The sequence below is a fragment of the Leptonotus elevatus genome, chromosome 15, assembly GCF_054856555.1.
Source record: "Leptonotus elevatus isolate MCC_2025b chromosome 15, RoL_Lele_1.0, whole genome shotgun sequence".
NCBI lineage: Eukaryota > Metazoa > Chordata > Actinopteri > Syngnathiformes > Syngnathidae > Leptonotus > Leptonotus elevatus.
The window spans coordinates 18,691,463-18,713,962 of NC_141253.1; the positions used below are offsets into that span (position 1 = coordinate 18,691,463).

Genomic DNA, 22,500 nt, shown 5'->3' on the forward strand with positions numbered 1-22,500 from the left:
AATTAGTTATTAGGGGTGGGGATCATTTTCAAATCAAATCAAACTTTAAAAAGAAAAAAATGCAACTCAAAGTGTAGTGCAATTAAAACATCCAAAACACAACATAAAAACAAATCCCGTGCTTCCCTCCCGTCGTGTGAAGTCGCATGAAGCAAGTCCTCTTGAGCTGCCTAACCACAGTGCGCTGCGAGGGTCAACTTCAAAAGGTAATTGCATTGACGTCAATGTATTAGTTGACTTTTATTTTGTTGGCCTTCACAGTGTGGCGCTTGATCCATACGGATCACAGCTCAAAGATGAGCCGTTGCACCACTAATTAAAACATATGTGACCGACTTTGGCAAAAGGGTCCTCATGTGACAAAAAAATTGAGATATTGATATATCCGAATTCTGCACGTAATTCCCTTTAAAATTATATATAATATATGGACGTAAAAATTGACAAAGTTACAGCAATTTTAATGTTGGAAGGTTGAAATCCCTAGTTTTAAGAAAAACGGGTTTAAAGTTTTTGTACTGCATCTTTCAAATGTCCATAGCAACCAGTACTTTATGAAAAAGATATGAACCTGAATTTTTCAGGAGCTGTTAAAATATCAGTGGAAAGTCAATTCCAATCGCAGGTAAGGCCATCGTCCGGGATTTGAACCGACACGGTCACATATGTACTCGCGACTGCATTAAATTTTTACCACTGTAAAGTTGGCCGCATTTGCAGGTAAATTGGTCATAGTGTCGAGCCTTGCATCAAACACACACTGTACTAATCCTAGCTTTTTAAATGCTTATTTATCACTTCCGTGTTGCAATGAAAGGGAGGCTTGCAACATATTAAGTATTTTCGGCGAAACGCGCCCTAACTTTCGGTCTTTGTTGCTAACACGGGCTAGCCATGACACTCCATTCATTACCCATAATGATTTGTTTACATCTCAGATGAAACAGATTACCACTACGCACATGTGTGTCACAGACATGGCGTCCAGCCACGGGAGAAGCGCCAGACGAGGCAGTTTTCGACAGAGAGACAAAGCGCCAAATAATGTATGTATGCCCGCAAACTGTCCTAGCTGCTTCTTTTCTTTTTGTTCCGTCTCCCTCATAACATGTGCTGATGGACTGTGCTTGTGGCGGCAGCATGCAATACTGGGGCAGGGTCTGGTTGGTGCCAGGCGTGTAGTGTGGCCACCCACTTAGTTTAAGACAAACTGAATTTAACTAGTAATCGGACAGAGCGACCGTCATGAACAACAACAACAAAAGTTGTGTAGTTTGAGGCAGGCATTAACCGATTCTTCATTTACATCTGCATCAAGATATCAGCACATGCACTTTCTGACATGCTCCCTTCTTTATTGGCAATGTTGAGCTGTTGACTACTAATATTAGTTAAGTTAGTTAAAATACACTTGTAATGGAATAACTTATACTCAAAACTCAACATAAGTAACAACCAATACAGAATTAACTTAAAATAACACTGTACCTCAGCACCATCAATGTTTGACTTGTTTGGAGGGTCAATCTTTTGCTTGGATTTTTCTGTTTCTGAATCCGACTGGCTGCCAGAGTCTGAACCACTTCCTGAGTTGCTACTCCCTGACTGGCTGCTGCTGCTAGAGGAGCTTGAACTGGAACCTGAGCCAGATCCAGATGCTGATCCAGAACCAGATTCATCATCAGAATTGCTGTAAAATTTAAAAGGAAGAAGAAAAATAAAGATTAAAAAAAATGTCAAACAAGGATAGCTGGTGTTAATCTAATATCGATAGACAGATATGAAATAAAATACTTATATTGTGATATACTTTTCGGCCATATCGCACAGCCCTGACGTCTATAAGGACATGCTTAATCGTGGTGTCCTTGCTTGAGCAAGAAACCGATACCCCGAACTTCTCCCCGGGGGCTTAAGTAGGTCCCTACTTCAGTGTGTGCCACTAAAAAAAAGTTTTGTGTTTGCTGCATCGATGACTGTTATGGGTTAAATGCAGAGGAAAATTTTCATGTGCATGTGTATTCACGACAAGAAAAGATTCTTCTTCTTGCGAGTCAACATCATTCATCACGCTGTCATCAGTGTTCAAAGTTGAGGATAGATGACCAGTCCTGCACACCTGCGTAGGACATGCAGCACACACTCTGAAAACACTAAGGTCAAACCTGCGAACTGTCATCCGTATAGCAAAAAACAACAATTTAAAATTGAATTAGTTTCTTATCCATCCATCCATTTTCTTAACAGCTTGTCCTCACAAGGGTCGCGGGAAGGCGCTGGAACCTATCCCAGCTAGGCTTTGGGCAGTAGGCGGGGTACACCCTGAATTGGTTGCCAGCCAATTGCAGTTGTTTCTTATCATGAGTGGTAAAGATATGACTTACCTTGATTCTCCACTGCTGTTGCTTACACTTTCATCCTCATTGCGTCCTGCCATCCTAAAGTCTAGAATGCAGACTTCCCCCACAGCGCTAGTGTGTTCGACGTGGTTAAACTGAAAAGTGACATTAACATTTACTTTACATGCATCTTACAAAACGCAAAGAAACTTTGTGCTTTCATCAACAGTCTTGTTTACCACCATATTTTTGCATCTGTCTGTAATGACTATTAAAGCTGTAGCTTAAACACAGGATCCGCTTATGTTTTCATGGTACCCGCTATACTTTCAATCAAAGCTCGACTAATTGATTTAATCTTTAGCAGACGGACAATATATGACAATCCTCGATCTCCAAATGCATATAACAGCTCGAATATGTTCTCCGTGTTAACGTGACGAGAGGGCAAAAGTCGGTTAGTATGAATATTTCAGGTTAAAACAAGTAATGACAGCGGTGAGTGTATGGATGTAGCGTTTAGCCACTAAGCATGGAACCCTATTTGCCCTTACGGACTGGGGCCTATCAGGCCTGCGCAACGACAGCGTGTTTACGTCTCAACTAAAGCCCATAGGCGCTCAAAAACAAGAAAAAGCGGTCTAAATAGTTGTATTCAACTAAACGCATGCAAAGGCGTGTAGTCGCCCCACTCCCGTGACTGTTAGAGTTGGGTCGATTTTAGACAGTTAACCATTTGCAAAGAGGAACAGTTTACCTTTAAGCTAACCTGTTAAAACCGGCTAATGCCAGCGTCGGCTATTGGCGGGGGAAGTTATGTATGCCGACATGGCTAACGCGCCAGTCACTCTTCAAAACCCAAACGGAGAACCTATAACTAACTTTTGAAATAATTATGGCGCTCATTAACTGTATAAATGTTGCCATCAATACACATACACGGAACTACCAGTGTATACTACTGGTTAATTTAAACATCACTTGTTAAAAGATGACTAAAGTATCTAGAGACTTACAACACAATAACTTTGCCAGAAGGCGTAATTTAATACAAATGTTTCACACAAATATAATATAAGTAGCATTCGTAGTTAACGTTCATTTGGTAAACGTGGGTGACAGTAGGAGTCTAACGTAAATTAAACATGAGGCTAGCACGGAAGCTAACTAAATGACAAAACTTTGCGCTTCCTCCAAATGAGGTTGCCACTGCTTTTGTTTCTTTTGTAGTCATCAGCAGTATCGAGACTGTATCAGCAAATGGGGCACTATGCAAATATAATTTGTAACAATGATCATTGGTGGAATACTTACCATACAAATGTTTAATTAGAAAGCCCACATATACAAATTAGCTAACCCAACTTCGTCCTCTCCATCTTGTTTTCATCCGCCGTTCACTTCTCGCGGTTTTACCACATTAACATGTAACGTAAGAATACGTTCGCAATAAACTATGGAATAAGTTATTCTTGCCTTGTTTTAGATTCGCTGCTCCAATGAAACTGTTGTCAAAGTCCACTTGCCGGGTCCAGACTTTATTCCTTTTATACGAACAACAATTTGTGAGGATAACAGCTACGGATAGCTAACGCTATCTTGCGTTAGCTGGCTAGCTATCTCCCAGTTTGGGAGAGCAGCCCACAACGACCCAGTTCAGTGGAGCTTTAGGACTGCCGTTTCTTCCACACCTTTGAAAAAAAGAGGAAACCCTTCTTTGTTCCGAGCCGTACGCTAAAGTCCCGTGCTTGCTGTTCAATCCAGACAGTAGAAAAAAGCTGGCATTTCACTCCAGGGTCTTACGACAACCGGCCTCCGCCATGACGCCGTAGGGTTCACTTCGCTAGGAAACCCCGGACAGTGACGTAACTACTGTGCACAGCACAATACTGAAACTGTAGCGAGCGTCTGATAGCTGACCTTGACTAATCAGTACAACTTATAACATCATACAGTCAGTATGTGGAAGTTACTCCCATGTGAGAGACACTTGGTATGCTTTGGTTTAGCTATTACAAAAATTCGTTACCTTAACTAAAACAAATTGTACTTTTTCTGAAACTACCAATGGCATGCTTGTCCCCCTTTTTTTTTTAGTTTTCATACTGAAGCCTATATATTTTCCATTGATACTGTTTTGTGCTTCTTGTACTATTAAATCATTCAAGACCAGTCTTTCTTCTTCTTCTTCTTGCACTCACTCACACAAACACGCACACATACAAACATGGTCTCCAAGGCGGGGAAGCAAATCCATGCCAACCTGCATCGTAGGCAAGTGACAGTACCACTCCGCCACCTGGAGCCCGCCGTTAACCGAGAGTCCCTCATATGACAATTCCAAGATGACGTCAAAAGTGAAAAACGGTGAAAGAAAGCTCTCTGCTCTGCTCATTGAAAAGCATCGGACTTTGAATCGTTGTAATTTTATTTGTGAGGGTTGTTTTGATTTCAAAATGTGATGCGATGTCGTTTGACTACTACAACAATCTGTGTTGTTTGTATGATAGTCACAGGCAAAATGTTCTCACATTTGTATTGTTTAATTAATAAAAACCCTTGCTTAAATTCCCTGTGATTAACCTGCAATAATAATAATAATAATAATGCTCAAAGTTAGAAAGTTGCTCCTCAAATAAAACTATTGATTTTCTAAACTGCTACACAATGAGGGTTGGGGTGGGGGGGTTGTGTTAGCTTTGTAGTCATTACATCCTTTCATTCTCTGAACCGCTTATCCTCACGAGGGTCACGAATTTAATGGCAATTTTCTATTGTCTTTTTCTATTTCTATACATATAATAACAGAAATGGCATCTTATAATGTGCATCTTTCAGACAGTATGCCTTTAGTTCCCGATTGTATAATAGCTACAAGATATTCGTACTGGTCGATACTGGTAGTTATGTCGTTTTTTCACTGCATACTTAGTCTTAATCAAGTAATTATTTGGAGATCTACTTTTTATTCTGGAGAGTAGCACACATTGATTTGTTGCCAAACATTCTGTTGGTTTTTCAAGCCGCGATCTCCAACCCTCACTGGAGCGGTTCTCAGCCGAGTGTGAAGCTGTTGGGATGAAAATCAGCACCTGCAATTCTGAGATCATGTTCCTCGGTTGGAAAAAGGTGGAGTGCCCTCTCTGGGATCCCGCCCCAAGTGGAGGAGTTCAAGTATCTTGGGGTCTTCTTGTTAAGTGAGGGCAGGATGAAAATCAGCACCTGCAATTCTGAGATCATGTTCCTCAGTTGGAAAAAGGTGGAGTGCCCTCTCTGGGATCCCGCCCCAAGTGGAGGAGTTCAAGTATCTTGGGGTCTTCTTGTTAAGTGAGGGCAGGATGGAGCAGGAGATCGACATGAGGATTGGTGCAGTGTCTGCTGTGATGCGGACTGTATTGGTTTGTCGTGGTAAATGACAGATAAGACCTATATAAACCAATATAGCATTTTTACTTAAAATTGCATAAAATTAATAGCAAATTTCTATTCTTCTAATTTCTCATTTCTATTTCCGGATTGTAGAATGGATAGATTTGAAAGAAGGCCTGATATTGGTCCGATACCAATACCTGGGTATCAGTACTGACCCATCCCTACTTTAAGGGCGTAGCCTACCGTCCCCTCCAAAAGTGTGGCAAAGGCAAGGTCAATTCCTTTATTTTTGTTGTATATTGAAGTTATTGGAGTTCCAGATCAAAAGATGAATGTGAGACAAAAGTTCAGAATTACATCTTTTTATTTCATGGTGTTTACAGGTGCCCGACAAAAAATTAGAATAGCCTCAAAAAGTTGAATAATTTTCGTAATTCCATTCAAAAAGTCAAACTTTCATAGAATATAGATTCAATCAGGCCCCACAATTTAAGTGATTTCAAGTATTAATTTGTTTATTTCTACATTATTTGGACTTGCAGCTCATATCCATCCATCCATTTTCTTAACCACTAGTCCTCACAAGGGTCCCGGGGGGCGCTGGAGCCTATCCCAGCTGGCTTCGGGCAGTAGGCTGGGTACACCCTGAATTGGTTGCCAGCCAATCGCAGGGCACACAGAGACGAACAACCATCCACACTCACAATCACACCTATGGACAATATGGAGAGTTCAATTTACCTGACATGCATGTCTTTGGAATGTGGGAGGAAACCGGAGTACCCGGAGAAAACCCATGCAAGCACGGGAAGAACATGCAAACTCCACCCAGGAAGGCCGAAGCCCGGACTCGATCTCACGTCCTCTGCACTGGGAGGCGGACGTGCTAATCAGCCACCGTGTCGCCCTTACAGCTCATACAACCCACTAAAACAGGATGTCACAAATGTGAATAATGTGAAGAAACCACCATGCATACTTCCTAGTCTTTTGCATGAAAAAAAAAGGTGGATGGATAGTATTTAAAAAAAAAGAAGTCAATCTTCAATAGTTGGTTGGATTCCCTTTGCCTTAACTACTGTCTCAATGCGCCATGGCATTGCCTGGGTGTCCTGGAAGCCCAGGCTTTCTTGATGCTTGCTGTCAGCTCTTTGTTTTTGGGTCAAGAGGAAAACAAGGGCCACAATTCAGTACTATTGGTGTTGTAAACTTACCAAGCTTATGTTTAACATTTTTAACATGAACATAATGCAAATCAACTTGCGATTGTGATTGGTTAGCTAGGATCCTATGAACCAGAAGTGTTGACATAATCTAAATTATGTATTTTTATTGGTTTAAACACGCAAATATGTCATGTCTACAGCAATCATCTATGAAGGAGTTAATCTGTGGGGAAAAAATGTAGCCCATTGTAGCCATTTCTTGGTTGTCTTTTTAAAAAGCAAATAAAAGCAAATTTTAAGTGTAAAAAACACATTTAATTAAATTCTATATATGTGGGATTGGTGGTTTGTTGAATGACTGGTTAGTAGACCTACATCTAGTTGAGAGATTGTGGGTCCAAATCCAAGATGCCTTCCTATGGTAATTTGCATGTTCTCCCAATGCTTGCGTGGAATTTCTTCTGATACACCGATTTCCAAAACCCCAAAATATACATGCTAGATTCAATGAAGACAATGGTGAATGAAAATACAATTATGACCATTTTAAATCCTATTGGAGATGATTTGACATGAGAAAAAAAACCCTAGTAAAAGATGGTTTATATAAAATATATTTTTTTCAACTAAAATTTCACAAGAAGTTAAAAACTCCAGGTTGGACTGAATGTATTTTTTACGTCAGTAAGATTTGCCATATTTCACTCTTTTTTCTTTTAAAGCTCATCCCATTTTTCCCCATTTTTTTATGTACTGCACCTTCCCATGTACGTGTACATACATACTGTATATACTGTACGTACATACCGACAACTGGTAGGCGTTTGTCAAGTTATACGGTTTGAACAACATCGCCATCTACAGGTAATTGTATGCATATTCAAAAGTGCAGTTTACGGTACAGTTTTAGTGAAAATTTGAGCGTGTGGCTTCCACTTCAGTATCATTGGTCGTCTGACCGAGCTCGTGTTTGTGCGTCTGGACCAATAGGAAGTGGTTGAGGAATCTAGCAGCTATGGGACGGAAGCATCGACAAGCGTCCCAGCACCAGTGATGGGATGCCACTGCTTATCCGCCCTGTTTACATAACACAATAATACTTCTCACGAACGAATTATAAAATTAATTTATAATGAGATTACTGCCGAGCGGGCCAAAATGGATAATACGACCGTCACGGATTGCATTCCTTGGCGTACGTGAGTATGACCTCTATTCTTCTCATACTACTGTATAATTCTGTCCATTTCACAAGACCATCCACCAGATGTCAGTCGATTCCCAGTTAAATGGGCCACAGTGGCGCAACAAAGTGAGGCAAGTAAATGTACAGGAAATATGTCAGAAATAAGACGAGACAGACACTGCCGTTACCAAAAGATGCATTAGATGTACAAAGGCGTGGAACGTGACACATTTTTGTTCACAATAACACTAAACAAATCAACACGTTTGTCATTTACCGTTTTGTATTTTCCAATTCACGTAGTGTTAAGGTAAAGGTACGTAAAGCCATGCACACAGCACTTATAATTTGTCTGTACTTTTCCAACCAGTGTGTTGTGGCACATTAGTGTGCCATGAAAGATCAGGTGATACAATTTCACTTAATTGGTCCAAAATGGACCAACCATTTACTACAAACAATGTATCTTTGTTAATTTGTCTATGCCGATGTCGTATGGTGACAGGCAGAAGAATTAAATGCTCTCCACGAGTTATTATAAACCTGTGTGGCTATCCACTTTTTGTGACACCCAGTGATATGGTATCCGTCCATGGAAAGAAGGCAAAAGGTTAATTCACAAACTAATGATCCAGGATCAATTATGAGCAACTTGGGGTTCAGTACAAATAAAAGAGTATACTGGTATATGTATTAATTGATTAATAATCATATTTGTCTAATTTAAGCAAACACTTACAGTGGGCCGAGGATGGCAGATGGAGGAAGTGATGATGCAGAGATGCTATAGGCTGAGGCTGACCTGACAGATGGTGCAGGATGGGGAGTCATAAATTGCGAAAGGTGATTGATTATGTGTAGAGTGCACACTTTCTCATCATGAGGAATTTGGATGTGTTCAAAATGAAGCAATCATATTTAAATGCATGTTAAACAGGAGTCAGTATCTCTGATTAACCTCAAATAACGGTCAGAGCTGTCAAAATTAATCGATCAATCAACAAGTAATCAATTATTGAATTAATCAACAACAATTTTAATAATCGAGTAATCGCTTAGAGCCATTATTTACCTTAAAATACTTACAATTATTTGAGCTTCTCAAATTGTTCTCTGTTTAATTTTACACTTACAATCAATGTTTCGTTTATAGATCACAACCTACAGCTACATTAATAACGGTTCAAAGCGGTCGCGATGCTTACAAATTTGATTTGTTCTTTTGTGTTTTATTTTAAAAGCAGCACTAGTTTTCCCCTGTTTTCTTCTCCATCCATTTATTAATGCATTTTCTTTACAGTTTATTCTAGTTGGGTGCACAAAGGTATTACATTTATCCCAATTAATTGAGGGTCAGAGGTGTAATGATTACCTGTCAATCACACGACTGATTCATAGAGACCACCATTCAGAACATTGCTGACGATGTCTTTCCTCCTTTGTATTGTGCTAACAGCTTAAATGAATGCAGTCAAGGTGTACAGTATACTCTAAAAATAGACTTATTGACCAACTTAATTGAATTGCTTCAAGTGTTAACACACATTTGAATTAAGTTATTCCAAGTCAATATATTAAGTTTAATTAATTATGAGGTCATTAAATTTAATCACTTGAGTTCATTAAACTTAATATATAAATTTTGGATTAATTTAATTCAATTGTGTGTTACCACTTGAAGCAATTCATTTAACCTGGTCAACAACTCTCTTTTTAGACTTAAGTTGATTCAACAATTCTCTTTTTAGAGTGTAATTTCACCCCAAAGTCACTTGGCATAGGCTCCAGCCCATCACCAAAGAAACAAAAACAAACATCGGTGACCTCCTAACTTTAATATCCAGCTAAATCTCAACATTCATAACATTCTTTTAATATGGATCAGCTCCAGGAGCACGCTCCTTTTATAGTACACCAATGAGACTGAACAGAATCCCACATTAGCAAGCCATTTGAGAGAGGGTCAAACATGTTGAAAATGATTAAATTAAACATTAGATATTTCATTTTTCCATTTCAAAACAAAAGTTTCTATTGTGTGCGTACTAACACCATGGGACTCCTGTTATATGCATGCTATACTTTAAGAAAGATTGATTTAACTGGTGTAAGAGCAACTTGAGGAAGTAAACGTTTCATTGAAGGGAGGGGCATTGACATAGATGCATATAGTTTTAAATGTCACAGTGTTGTGCAATCTATGTCATCTTATGTGGCAACAACACTTATAAGTTATGCTCACCCCCCCCAAAAAAAGATATATAAAATAAATAAATAAATATATATATATATATATATATATATATAAAATAAATAAATAAATATATGTATATATTTGAGGTTTTTACTCACTCCAGTCTAAAATTAAACCCTAGTAAAGACTCTACTTCTTAAACATCCTTTTACAATAAGTGAGCACTGAAGATTGTGAAACCAAATAGTCAGCTGGCACTTCCTGAATGGTAAGCATGATTTGGTCACTGAATGCACAACTGACTGTCAGAATAAAGAGGTTTTAGAATTTAGAATTTATGTCAAAGGTGTGTAATTTACTTTGTTTTTGTCCGAAAGTAAAGTAACAATGTTATTAACTGCACATGGCTGTACTATAGTAGCTAATTGTGGCACCTTAGCATTCTTTTGACAAAGCAAAACCATGGCACAAAAACTATTCCAATAAACCTGCTCATTATGAACTTGAACATTTTTCTTTATTTTATCGTCCATAAAGTGTCCACTGGAGGACATACTGTAAATAATGTGTTAATTAGAAGGAGGTGGTCGTATTTTCATGGCTTTATGTTACTGTTTAACTTTATGGTTTCTGTCTGTCTAGTGTTTAGCAAAAAGTATGTCATTGATTTTCACAACAAAAAAAAATTATGTGTTGTTGCATAGCCAAATACCAATTGTTCTCAACTGGTGGGTTGTGGACCCATTTTGGGTGGGTCCTGCCCAACTAGTAAAATAAGGACATTAATATTTTGATTTTTTCCACTACAGTATAGAAGGGTACCAAGTTCCCACATGGAACTGTAAGCGACAAGATAGCTGCCTTGCGCTTTAGCCACTAGTTTACAAAACAAATACAGTGCAGCTCAGCCTCTGGCTAGCGGACGTCCTTGCAAGCAATATGCTTTTGCCGGTACATAAAACTAATTTGAAACTTTTTTAGAGGTTATTTTTAAACAAAATATGTTCGTTGGTTTTAACTTCTATAAAAATGGGTTGGCTTGCTGGTCTCAGGTTGACAACAGTTGAGAGCCATTGGCATAGACCGTGGAACATTTTAAGATTAAATTCCAGAGTATAATTGGTTTATGATTTTTTTTAAATGTGCTGTATTAATACCAAACACAGGCCTACTCCGACTCTAGTTGTGGAAAAAGGTTGCCCACAAACCATGTTACAGTTTCCTTGAGAAAAATATTGATACTGAACCACCAGTTGCTCCTGGGGTGGTATCATAAGTGGGTGTTCACGAAGCGAGGTAAACAAGTAGAAAAGTGCTATGTACTGTACGTTAAGACCATTGTGGACTGCATCTTTAAAATAGGTCATAACTTACTTTGCTTTACTACATAAATGACTTCATATGGGTGCATTTAAACCTGTTTAGCACCCATTTCATCTTTTTTAGCAGTCATTCACCATTGACGGCAAAGGATTTTCATTGCATTTGACAATTAGTTTTGAACATTGTCCCAACAAGCACCACAATAGCTCACTCTTAAGCACTCGTATACTTGCCTCAAAAGCAAATTCCAAACACCTTGAACCACATACTGTCACAAAAAAGCAAACATTTGAATTTGATTTTTACTGTAATTTTTCATGTTTTTTTATTCAGCCGTTCTATTGCTCCCTGATTGGTCCTGATTGGTCCTGACTTGTTGTTCAGTGTTCTTATCAGAAAAGGAGGAAGTAAAAGCATCCATTTGTCAAGGAAGTCTCTGAAATAAGGAAGCTTTAGCGCGCCACCTTACTATTGCGTTCACATTTAAACGGCCAATATCTTATTTTTCAGTTACAAGCTGAATTGGGCCGTGTTGCTTACAGTGTCGGATTGACTGAAAAGGTGAAGAGGATATATTCTGATTCACTTCCTCCTACCGGACATACAGTGAGTATAAAATATCTGTCTCTTTTATAATTAGTCTATCAGTTTTTTTTGTTTTCCTTTCAAAACAAACAAACCTTCGTCTCTTCCCTTTGCAAATATTGGTTTGATCTATAATTACGGCAATGTTTTCTTTACGGCCTAATTTAAGAAACAGCTTATGCGCAAAGTGATCCTTTGTCAGGGGATTCCACTGGAATTTGCAACCTGCTGGCGATGGGGGTTGCCCAAATCAGATCGGATATTATTACTAGTGCTCTTTTTGAAGCAAGAAAACAATAATACCTGCTTACAAATTATCCCCTTGTCAAGATGGCATTATGTCAGCAACTGGAAACAAACAGTATGTTCAGTTGTTCACCTTGGCTGGAGACCAGTGTTCTTATTCCTGAAAGGTAAATGTTTCTGGTAGATTACACTATAAAGTCAATCTTTTGTGAGCTGCCTATTTTCAATGTCTGAGAGCAAGTTGTTAAGAAATTAAAAAATGAGACGCAAGGTCCATCAGGTTTTGAGCGAGGGACTTGTAGTCATGCATTTGTTCGAATTATGTGTTCATTTTCTTTTGTGAAAGGCATCAGACTGAGACTCTTTGATGTTCCTCAGCACTGTGGCTGAAATCAACAAATTCCAAATTTTCTGGTGGACTTCTTGGAATTTAGTACCACTTTCTTTGTCATTTTCCGTGATTAAGACCTGAGCTTTCAAGAGTTTGCTTGCTTTGTAATGTATGCCTCAGTTTGATGTCCCGTGTTTTGCTGCCATATCTGCATGTAGCTTTCCAAGCTTCTGCCATCTTTATGTACTTCTGTGGCTTGATGAGGTCTTCCATACATTTTATAGAAGAGCGTTCAGACCATCTATGACTGAATTTGCCTTCTGTTGTTTTTTTTGGCCACTGTTCTACCCTTTTTAAACAGGTGTTGCCTAATATCTATTATGGCTGTCATTTATTGCTATATCAAAGATTTGGCCAGGATTCATGGCACTGATGATGACACACCGCAGTTTCCTACTCATGTGTTGGTCCCTGGCTTCAGAAGTATTGAGTCTGGTTTAAGCCTACATATAGACCAGGGGTCTGCAGCTCTGGAGACACATGTGGCTATTTAGTCCCCAAAAATTAGTAGAATTTCTTTTTTTTTTTAAAGATAAAATATCGTTTAAATGAATTAATGATTTAGATGAAAAATGAATAATTCAATATACATAAAATTTCAGTCCAAAGTTGTCTGAAAAAGATAGACAAAAGGTAGATGGAAAAGGTTTTAAAAAATTACCTGATAAAGTCCAAAAAGGAAAAGCAGAAAATGTCCATGAAATTGCCAAAAGTCAGAGAATTGAATAAAAAAAGGCAGAAGCGAAAATGTTAAAAGAGTAACCATAAAATGTCCAAAAACAAAATAATAAAGTCAGAAAATTTTGGAATTGCCAAAAAAAAGTCAGAAAATTGATTTTAAAAAGGCAGAAAATAAAATGTTCTAAAAGTAACTATAAAATGTCCAAAAACAAAAGAAATGCATAAAATTACCGTAAAATGTCTTAAAATGTCTTAAAAAGGCAGAAAAGAAAATCTTTAAAAAGTACCTCTAAAATCTCTAAAAACAAAAAAATAGATCCCAAAAATTACTTTAAAATATCCACAAAATTGCCACAAATATCAGAACATTTACAGCAAAAAAGGCAGGAAAAAAAGTCCAAAAAATAGCCCTAAAATGTCCAAAAAAGGAAGAGAGACAGAAAATTACCATATGTCCATTATTTTGCCAAAAGTCATACATTTGACAGAAAGGCAGAAAAGTCTAAAAATGTATAAAAAACGAATTGTGAAAAATTACAAAATATCCGATAGGTAGAAGAAAATGAATCCCTACGTTTTGAATGTTGCATATTTTTGTGTAGCTCTAATTAGCTCTTGGCCCTCAGTACATTAGACTAACACACTGTTTCCTTCGTCACAGTGTTCAAATGTTTTTCAGTTCCAGACAGACTTTTGGTTATTTATTTGGTCTAAAATGGCTCTTTTGACAATAAAGGTTGCTGACCCCTGAGCTAGACCATGTAAAAAGGCCTTGATAGTAGGTGCAGGGCTTCACTTCCCTGTGCGTCTTTAAATGGTTTCTTAAATGGCACCTGTTTGCTCTCTGTTGACTTTTGTGTTCACAAGGAGGCAGCTACGATTGGCCAAGTAAACACTTTGTTCCATCCCACAAAGGCGCACAATGGCGCAAATGCCCATTACACCCTATTCTACTGGCGCAAAGTCTATGAAAATACCAAAACAAGGAAAACTCCTCCAATGCGCACATGTGACTTGCGCTGGAAAGAAAATAGGGCCTGAAGTCTCTCGCAATACATTCTTTATGGATAGGCAAGAACAATTACGTCATTAAAATCTTGTGTAGAAGTGCCTTCCATTCAAAACGGGAAAATAAATTGCTTGAACTTTAGAAAGTTGTTACTAGATTTGAATGTACAATATGTATCATACACAGTGGACATCCAAGTCAAGACAAATTTATTTATATAACCCCGTAATCAAGGTCTCAAAGGACCGACAGTCGACAAATATTAATGACATCCTCCCTCCAGGAGTGCATCATAAAATGAAAATCACATGTGAAATGGCCTTGGCTCAAGTTTGGCCAACCCAGGTGTCCTCATCTATTTAACTCAACTCAACTTTATTTATAAAGCATTTTGACAGGTGAACCGTAATTGGTCATTGTCTATTTCCTCAGCACAGGTGATGTCATCTTCAGTCGACAGTAAGTAGAAAAATGCGTTTTTTGCCCTGCCTTCACATGCTATGGGAAAGATGGACCTTACCACTCAGACACTCCTAATTACGAGCAACAAAATACACAGGGCAGCTGGCGTCGTCTTTGCTCGTAAAATCGAACAATTACTGCAAATAATGAGTTGTAAAGGACAGGCCATTGAATTCTTTTTTTCTTTTCTTTTTTTAACTTATTTTTCTTTAAGAGCTCAGTATTGTTCATTCGGTAATTTTAACGATTTGACATGTCATCATCATTGCTCTCCTTTTTTTTTTATTTTTTTTATTTTGTATGTGGGTGAGTATGTGTATGTGCGTGTGTGCGTGCGTGTGTGTGTGTGTGTGTGTGTGTCTTCATTAGTTCACCAAAAACCTATTAAAAAATCCCATATCGTTCACCTAAACCGAACACCGCCGTCAGGAGACCCGAGGAAGGACCAAAGAAAAGAAAGGAAAGTGAAATCCAGCACCGACCAGACACCACCCACCGGGCCACCAACCAGAGTCCTTAACCAACCCCAGAAACATCTAAATTCCAACAAATCAGGGAGACCTCAAGCGACCAAAGGAGAGACTGAGGAAAGGAAGGAAGGACAGACGAAGCCAACGCAGCAGGATGGGGCACTGCAGGCCCGCCAGGCACCCCACCGGTCCACAGCCCCCGCTCCCCCCACGACCCCCCGCCCCCATCCACCCCAACCCAGGCCCCCAATCCCCCAGACACACCCACCCTCACCCCCAGGACCCCCCCCCCCCAGCCCCCCCCCCCCCCACACACACACAGTTGTGTGGTGCATTAAAATTGGAGGGGAGTTGTAGGTCGAAGACCAAAGTGTGTTATGTGCCCTATATGTCTATAAAAGTGTATTGTGCAAAACTAGTGCAGTGAGTTAAGAGGAGCGACCAGCGGGCCCCCCCCCCCCCACCCGGGCGGGGGCAGGAGGTGCACCCGCCCACCAAACCCCCACCCACCCCACCGGGACCCCGGCGGGCATATGGGACCAGCCCGGCGGGGCGATAGGGCTCGCCCCCCCGGATACTGGGGCCCGCCCGAGGTGCCAGGAGGTCCACCGGAGCGGGGCGGGCACAACACCAAACCCACCTTCCCTCCCGGCCCCCGGAGCGCCGAGACCCGGGCCACGGATGGAGCCCCCGGCCCAGGGGAGGGGAAGGAAGGCGGACAGGCGAGGGGGAAGGGACGGGGGAAGGAGACGACAAGAAGGGCAAGGGGCAGCGGCAGGGCCGCAGAGCGAGGGCGAGAGGAGGAGGAAGGGTGACGAGGGAGAAGGGACAGGGAGGCGGAGGACGGGCGGGGAGAGGCGAGGAGGGAGAGGCAGCAAGGGGGAGGAAGGGGGAGGGGAGAGGGAACCACGGGGCACCCCGGCGGCCCACAGGCCCCGAACCGCGTCGCCGGGCCCAGAGCGAATGTATGTTCTATGAATAATTTTATATTGGATACATTGTAAATTTGTGTGTTTTGTCATTTTAAAAACGTTTTCACAAACTTGAATCCAAAAGTCAGATTCCGGAGCTAAAGACAAGTCTGTTTCCCATTTCGAGATTGGTAAAGACGTTTTATCAGTATATGAAAGTAACGTATTTTTGAGAGTTTTTTTGTTGTTGTTGGAGAAAGATTGGTAATATCTTTAGCTAAAACAGGCGGTTGGAGCGTACCCCGAAGTGTTGGAATTTGTTTCTTTATCATACTTTTAACTTGCACATAATGTAAAAAATTTCCGTTTTTTATTTTGTATTTTTGGAGCAAGGATGTATATAATATAAACATATTATCTGAGAAGAGACATTGAATTCTGTATGCTACGTAATTGTGTAGATTCTAAAACAACTTTCTAGCGGACGACAACACCCTGACAAGTGTTAATATTTCTTGCCATTCACGAATCCTACGGCACTCTCCGTCATGTTGAAACTTGAAAAGCTCTCTCAGCTCGTAAACTAGTGTATCAAAATTAATTCCCAGTTGTCCAGTGGAAAATACGTCATGAGGGGGCGTTCACGTGCAACATGTGACATGTGGTATTTACCATAATTTCGATACCACATGAAGGCAGCATAAAGGTATCAGTTGTACATGAAAAATATTGAAGTTATTAAATTAATTCTGGACAAAAAATAACTTTTTACTGCTGAAAATGGCTCAATGAGTCTATTATTTCTTTTTTTTTTAAAGACACAGGGAAAACTACCAAAATAAAATCAACAAAAACACGCATCATGACAGAAATAGAGCTATGTACCCAAGACGTGATGAACATGTTAACATGCACACACATATGAGCCAAGATTATTTAGACAATTAATGTCAAAACACAGGTTATAGAAATGCAAAGTAGCAATTGTTTAACTTTTTGTAGGCAATGTACTGTATATCAAACCAGTAACACCCTGTAATTAGCGATCGTAACTTCAACCAGCATCATCCAGTGTATGTATTTTGCATTTGTTTTCTTCATTTGAGCTAAATTTGACTGACCAACTGTAAAATGAACTGTATTGCAATAAGATCTATTTGTATTTTAGGTGAATGATATCGTGGTAGTGCACCTTCAACCTTGTGAGTGGACCTTTTAAAAGCAGCCGCCATCACTAGGCCAAGATGGCCGACAGAGTGAATAGTCTGCCATTCTTCTATGGCAACATTACAAGAGAGGAGGCAGAGGAGTATCTGCAGCAGCCGGGCACAGGTAGTGGCTTGTATTTGCTACGGCAAAGTCGAAGCCATTTTGGAGGTTTTGCCCTGTCTGTATTACATTCTGGCCGCTGCTACCACTACAGCATTGAAAGAGAATCCAATGAAACATATGCTATTGCCGGTGGGAAAAGCCACAACAGCCCTATAGATGTGATCGACTACCACTCCCAGGAGATGGATGGCCTTGTCTGTCGGTTGAAGAAGCCCTGCAACAGGCCCAAGAACATGCAGCCTAAGGTGGGGCCGTTTGAGGACTTAAAGGAAAAACTCATCCAAGACTATGTCAAGCAAACCTGGAATTTACAGGTGAGACTCCAGTCAGTCGTGTAAACATTTTTGCTTAAAGGGGAAGTCAAACCAAAAATGTTGTTTACAATAATGTGTTCTATGCTATGGAGGACCAAGTAAGTATATACATAAATAAATAAAAGTAAAAAAATAAAAATAAATTAAAAACGACATAAAAAAAATAAAAATAAAAGTCGAAATAAATAAATGAATATATATACATATATATACATATATATACATATATATACATATATACATATACATATATATATATATATACATATATACATATATATATATACATATATATATATACATACATATATATACATACATATATATACATACATATACATATATATACATACATATATACATATATATATATATATACATATAGTACATATATATACATATATATACATATATATATATATACATATATATATATATATATATATACATATATATATATATACATATATATATATATATATATATATATATACATATATATATATATATATATATATACACATACACACACATACAGTATAATTTTGGTTTTTATTTCCATTTATATATTTTTTGTATTTAATTTTCTAATTATATTTTTATATCCGTTTTTATTTTCACTTTTATTTATTTATTTAGTCATTTATTTATTTTAAATTTTGGCAGTTTTGGTCCTTCATACTATGCAGCCCCACTAATCTGTACACAACATTCTGATTAATGTTGAATTTGTGGAATATGAATTAACTTGTTGACTTGTTAACTTGACTGAAAATGGCACACTTGCTCATACATCAAGTGGAAAAATGACCGTCTGCTGAGATGTATAAAATAAGTAGATTTAGTTATTTAATTCATATTCCACAAACACAATATTAATCAGAATCCTGTGTTTATTAGACTAGTTGGGCCTATAGAACATATAAAATAAAATAAAATAAAATAAAATAAAATAAAATAAAATAAAATAAAATAAAATAAAATAAATATTTTGGGTTGATTTCTACATTAAGAATTAGTTTGTTGAAATGTTGTTTGTGTGTCACTTGTTTGTTGAATCTTAACTTTTGTGAGCAGGGTACAGCTCTGGAACAAGCCATTATCAGCCAAAGGCCACATTTAGAGAAGCTGATTGCGGCCACTGCTCATGAACGAATGCCCTGGTTCCATGGAAAAATAACTCGAGAGGATTCAGAGCCAAGGCTTCAAAATGGCTCCCGTACAAATGGAAGATTTCTGTGAGTATTTTGCTTATGCATGTGTCTTGAGTGCTTCCTTTAAATGCGAGAAATTTTGATTCAAGCATTTTTATTATTTAGGAAAATACAGTGCACAGTATGGCACAGAGCAGTCTGAACATGGCAAATTAAACTTGCCCTGACACAAAGTGAAGATGTGCCAGTTTTTAATGCCAAGCGCACGTGCGCCTGCCTACGAAAATAGAGCCCTGTGTGTGTTTTGCCTTTTCCTTGTCACCAGAGGTGGCAATCCAGGTCCAGAAAGTAAAATCCCTGCCATAGTTTGGCTTTATCCATTGATGCTTGCTAAGTAGCTAGGTAAACGAGCACCATGGGAGCTAGCGAGCGAGCACGTGGGACTAAAGCCAAACTGTAGCAGGGTTTTTACTTTCTGGACCTGGATTTGCAACCTCTGTTTGACACTGTGATGGCAAATATCAAAATATTCACATTAGGTATTCCAGCTGTGTCCATAACAAATAGATCCTGAAATGTAGATGTTACATATGGGTTTCATTGTTTACAGGTAACTTATTTTCATGAATAATTTCTATATTTTGTGATTTATATCACTTTAACTCGTAATATGGCAAGCACTGGAGATAGACTAGCTTAGTTTTTTGTTTTAATGTTAACTTTTGGAAACCTACTTTGAATGAGATAGTTTACTCAATTTTATTTATAAAGCACTTTTATTTATATATGTATATATATATATACACACATATAGTTGACACTCAGTGATGGTGTGGATGTAAGCATAAATAGCAGTCTGTGTCTAAATGTGCCCTGTGTTGGACTGGCGACAGACCCAGGACATAGTAATGTATTGCTTGATTGTGGCCTAACTAAAATTTCCCAAAATTCACATCCTAAAGTTGTCCATGAATTTATAAAGTCCAAAGTATATCACAGTATAGCACACAGTGGAGTAATGGCTTCCTTTTTTTATGAACACATTGGCAAGTATTTTTTGCTGCTCATGCTTCAGTTGAGAAAAGGTCGTGGTCGGCTGAAGAAACAGATCACACAAACACATACAGGCGGACAGGCGGTTTCCGTTCACTGCTTCCTGAAATAGCCATAAAAGAGGAAGAATGACAGTACGCAAAGATGTGACTGTTAGAGCTCTTATGTCACCAACTACCCAAAAGTGTTTTACTTTTGAATATCTTAAATGTATGATATGTTGGAAACAGATTATACTGTATGTCTGAAGCCTTCTGACCAGGGGTCTCCAACCTGCGGCTGTGGAGCCTCATGTGGCTCTTTTGTCCCTAATAATAATAACAATAAAAAAAGGTAGAAATATATATTTTTTTCAGATAAAGTATCCTTAAAATGAATTAATGATTTAGATTTAAAAAAATTAATAATTCAATATTCATAAAATTTCAGAGTCCAAATTTTTAAGTTGTCAGAAAGAGAAAAACTTTTTATTTTTTATCCCAAAAATTTACAAAAAAGAAAAGCAGGAAATTACCATTAAATGTCTATGAAATTGACAAAGATGTCAGAGAATCAAATAAAAGAAGCAGAAAATGTTCAAAAAGTCAGAAAATTTATTTAAAAAAAGGCAGTAAATAAAATGTTCAAAAAGTAACCATAAAATGCCCCAAAACAAAAAAAGAAAGGCAAGGAATTACCATGAAATTGCCTTAGAATTGCAACAACAACAAAAAAACTCAGAAAATTGATTTGAAAAAAGGCAGTAAATTAAATGTTCAAAAAGTAACTATAAAATGTCCTAAAACAAAAGAAGAAAGACATAAAATTACCATAAAATGTCTTTGGAATTGCCAAAAATGTCAGATTTTTTTTTTAAAGGCAGACGAGAACATTTTTAAAAAGTAACTATAAAATGTCCAAAAACAAAAAAATAAATTCTGAAAATGACCATAAAATGTCCACAAAATTGCCAAAAATATCAGAAAATTGACCGCAAAAAAGGCAGATAAAAAAAAAAAAAGCCCTAAAATGTCCAAAAACGGAAGAAGAGAGGCAGAAAATTACCATAAAATGTCCATAAATTTGCCCAAAATATCATAAATTTGACAGAAAGCCAGAAAAGTCTAAAAAGTACCCCTCCCCCGCAAAAAAACGATAAGTAGAAGAAAATGAATCTCTATGTATTGAATGTTGCATATTTTTGTGTTGTGGTGCAACTCAGTAGACTAACACGAACACACGGTTTCCTCAAATGTTAAATGTTTTGTGGTTATTTATTTGGCCTAAAATGTCTCTTTTGACAGTATAGGTTGATTTAGACAACCATATAGTTAGTAGGGTCATCAAGAGGAAGATATCCATCCATTTTCTTAACCGCTTTTTCCTCACGCGGGTCGCGGGGGGGGGCGCTGTATACATATACATACATACATATACATACATATACATACATATACATATATATACACATATATATACATATACACATTCATATATATATATATATATACATATATACACATACACATATATATACATATACACATACATATATATATACACATATATATATACATATACACATATATATATATATATACATATATATACACATACATATACACATACATATATATACACATATATATATACACATACATACATATACACATACATATATATATATATACATATATATACACATACATATTTATATATATATATATTTATATATATTTATGTTTATGTATTTTTATGTATATGTATGTATATATATATATATATATATATATATATAATTTATGAATTATATTTTTTATATCCATTTTTTTTTCTCTTTTATTCATTTCTTTATTTTTAATTTGGGCAGTTTTGGTCCTCCATACATACTAGCATATTGTTCAGAACAAAATAAATGTTACTATAAAAGGTGATGGCTTAGTCAATAATTCCAGAAAAATATGATTTCATAATACTACCGTGCAGAGTAACCAAAAGGTTCCTTGTTTTATTACATCTCTTGATTTCCTTCTCTCTTTAGCATTCGGCAGAGGGATGTGAACGGATCCTACGCTCTTTGTTTATTACATGAAGGAGAAGTGATGCATTACCGCATTGACCAAGACAGGGCTGGGAAGCTCTCTATTCCTGATGGCAAGAAGTTTGACACTCTTTGGCAGGTTAAATGTCTTTTTGATTTTCTATTACATTCTTGGCAACATGTATTTTCTTAATTCATGAATGGATTTAATCAAAATTATATAGATTTCCACTGACATAAGAAATGCTGTATTCTTTTTCAAAGACAGCTGAGTTTTAAGTATTATCCATCA

General features: G+C 37.8%; 2 protein-coding genes across 8 annotated transcripts in view; one reads left to right on the forward strand and one right to left on the reverse strand.

The window, feature by feature from the left end:
* The window catches only part of chd1 (chromodomain helicase DNA binding protein 1), a 63,346-nt gene extending 59,158 nt beyond the window's left edge, over positions 1-4,188 (reverse strand). The window contains exons 1-3 of one of the 2 annotated variants that reach the window (XM_086096588.1): positions 3,816-4,188; positions 2,385-2,494; positions 1,489-1,690 (exon numbers count right to left, since the gene is read on the reverse strand). In XM_086096588.1, the coding sequence (XP_085952714.1) occupies positions 1,489-1,690; positions 2,385-2,437 (255 nt within the window). In that variant the 5' untranslated portion in view covers positions 2,438-2,494; positions 3,816-4,188. Of the gene's footprint in view, positions 1-1,488; positions 1,691-2,384; positions 2,495-3,653; positions 3,734-3,815 lie in introns of those variants that run through there. The other variant, XM_086096587.1, reaches the window with a different exon arrangement.
* A 3,654-nt stretch (positions 4,189-7,842) lies between these two features.
* Positions 7,843-22,500, forward strand: part of syk (spleen tyrosine kinase) — a 27,672-nt gene continuing 13,014 nt past the window's right edge. For 2 of the 6 annotated variants that reach the window (XM_086096127.1, XM_086096130.1), the window contains exons 1-5: positions 7,843-8,076; positions 12,091-12,186; positions 17,504-17,981; positions 19,059-19,219; positions 22,209-22,347. In XM_086096127.1, coding sequence (XP_085952253.1) covers positions 17,580-17,981; positions 19,059-19,219; positions 22,209-22,347 — 702 coding nt within the window. In that variant the 5' untranslated portion in view covers positions 7,843-8,076; positions 12,091-12,186; positions 17,504-17,579. Of the gene's footprint in view, positions 8,077-8,804; positions 8,907-12,090; positions 12,187-17,503; positions 17,982-19,058; positions 19,220-22,208; positions 22,348-22,500 lie in introns of those variants that run through there. The other 4 variants (XM_086096128.1, XM_086096131.1, XM_086096129.1 and 1 more) reach the window with 4 other exon arrangements.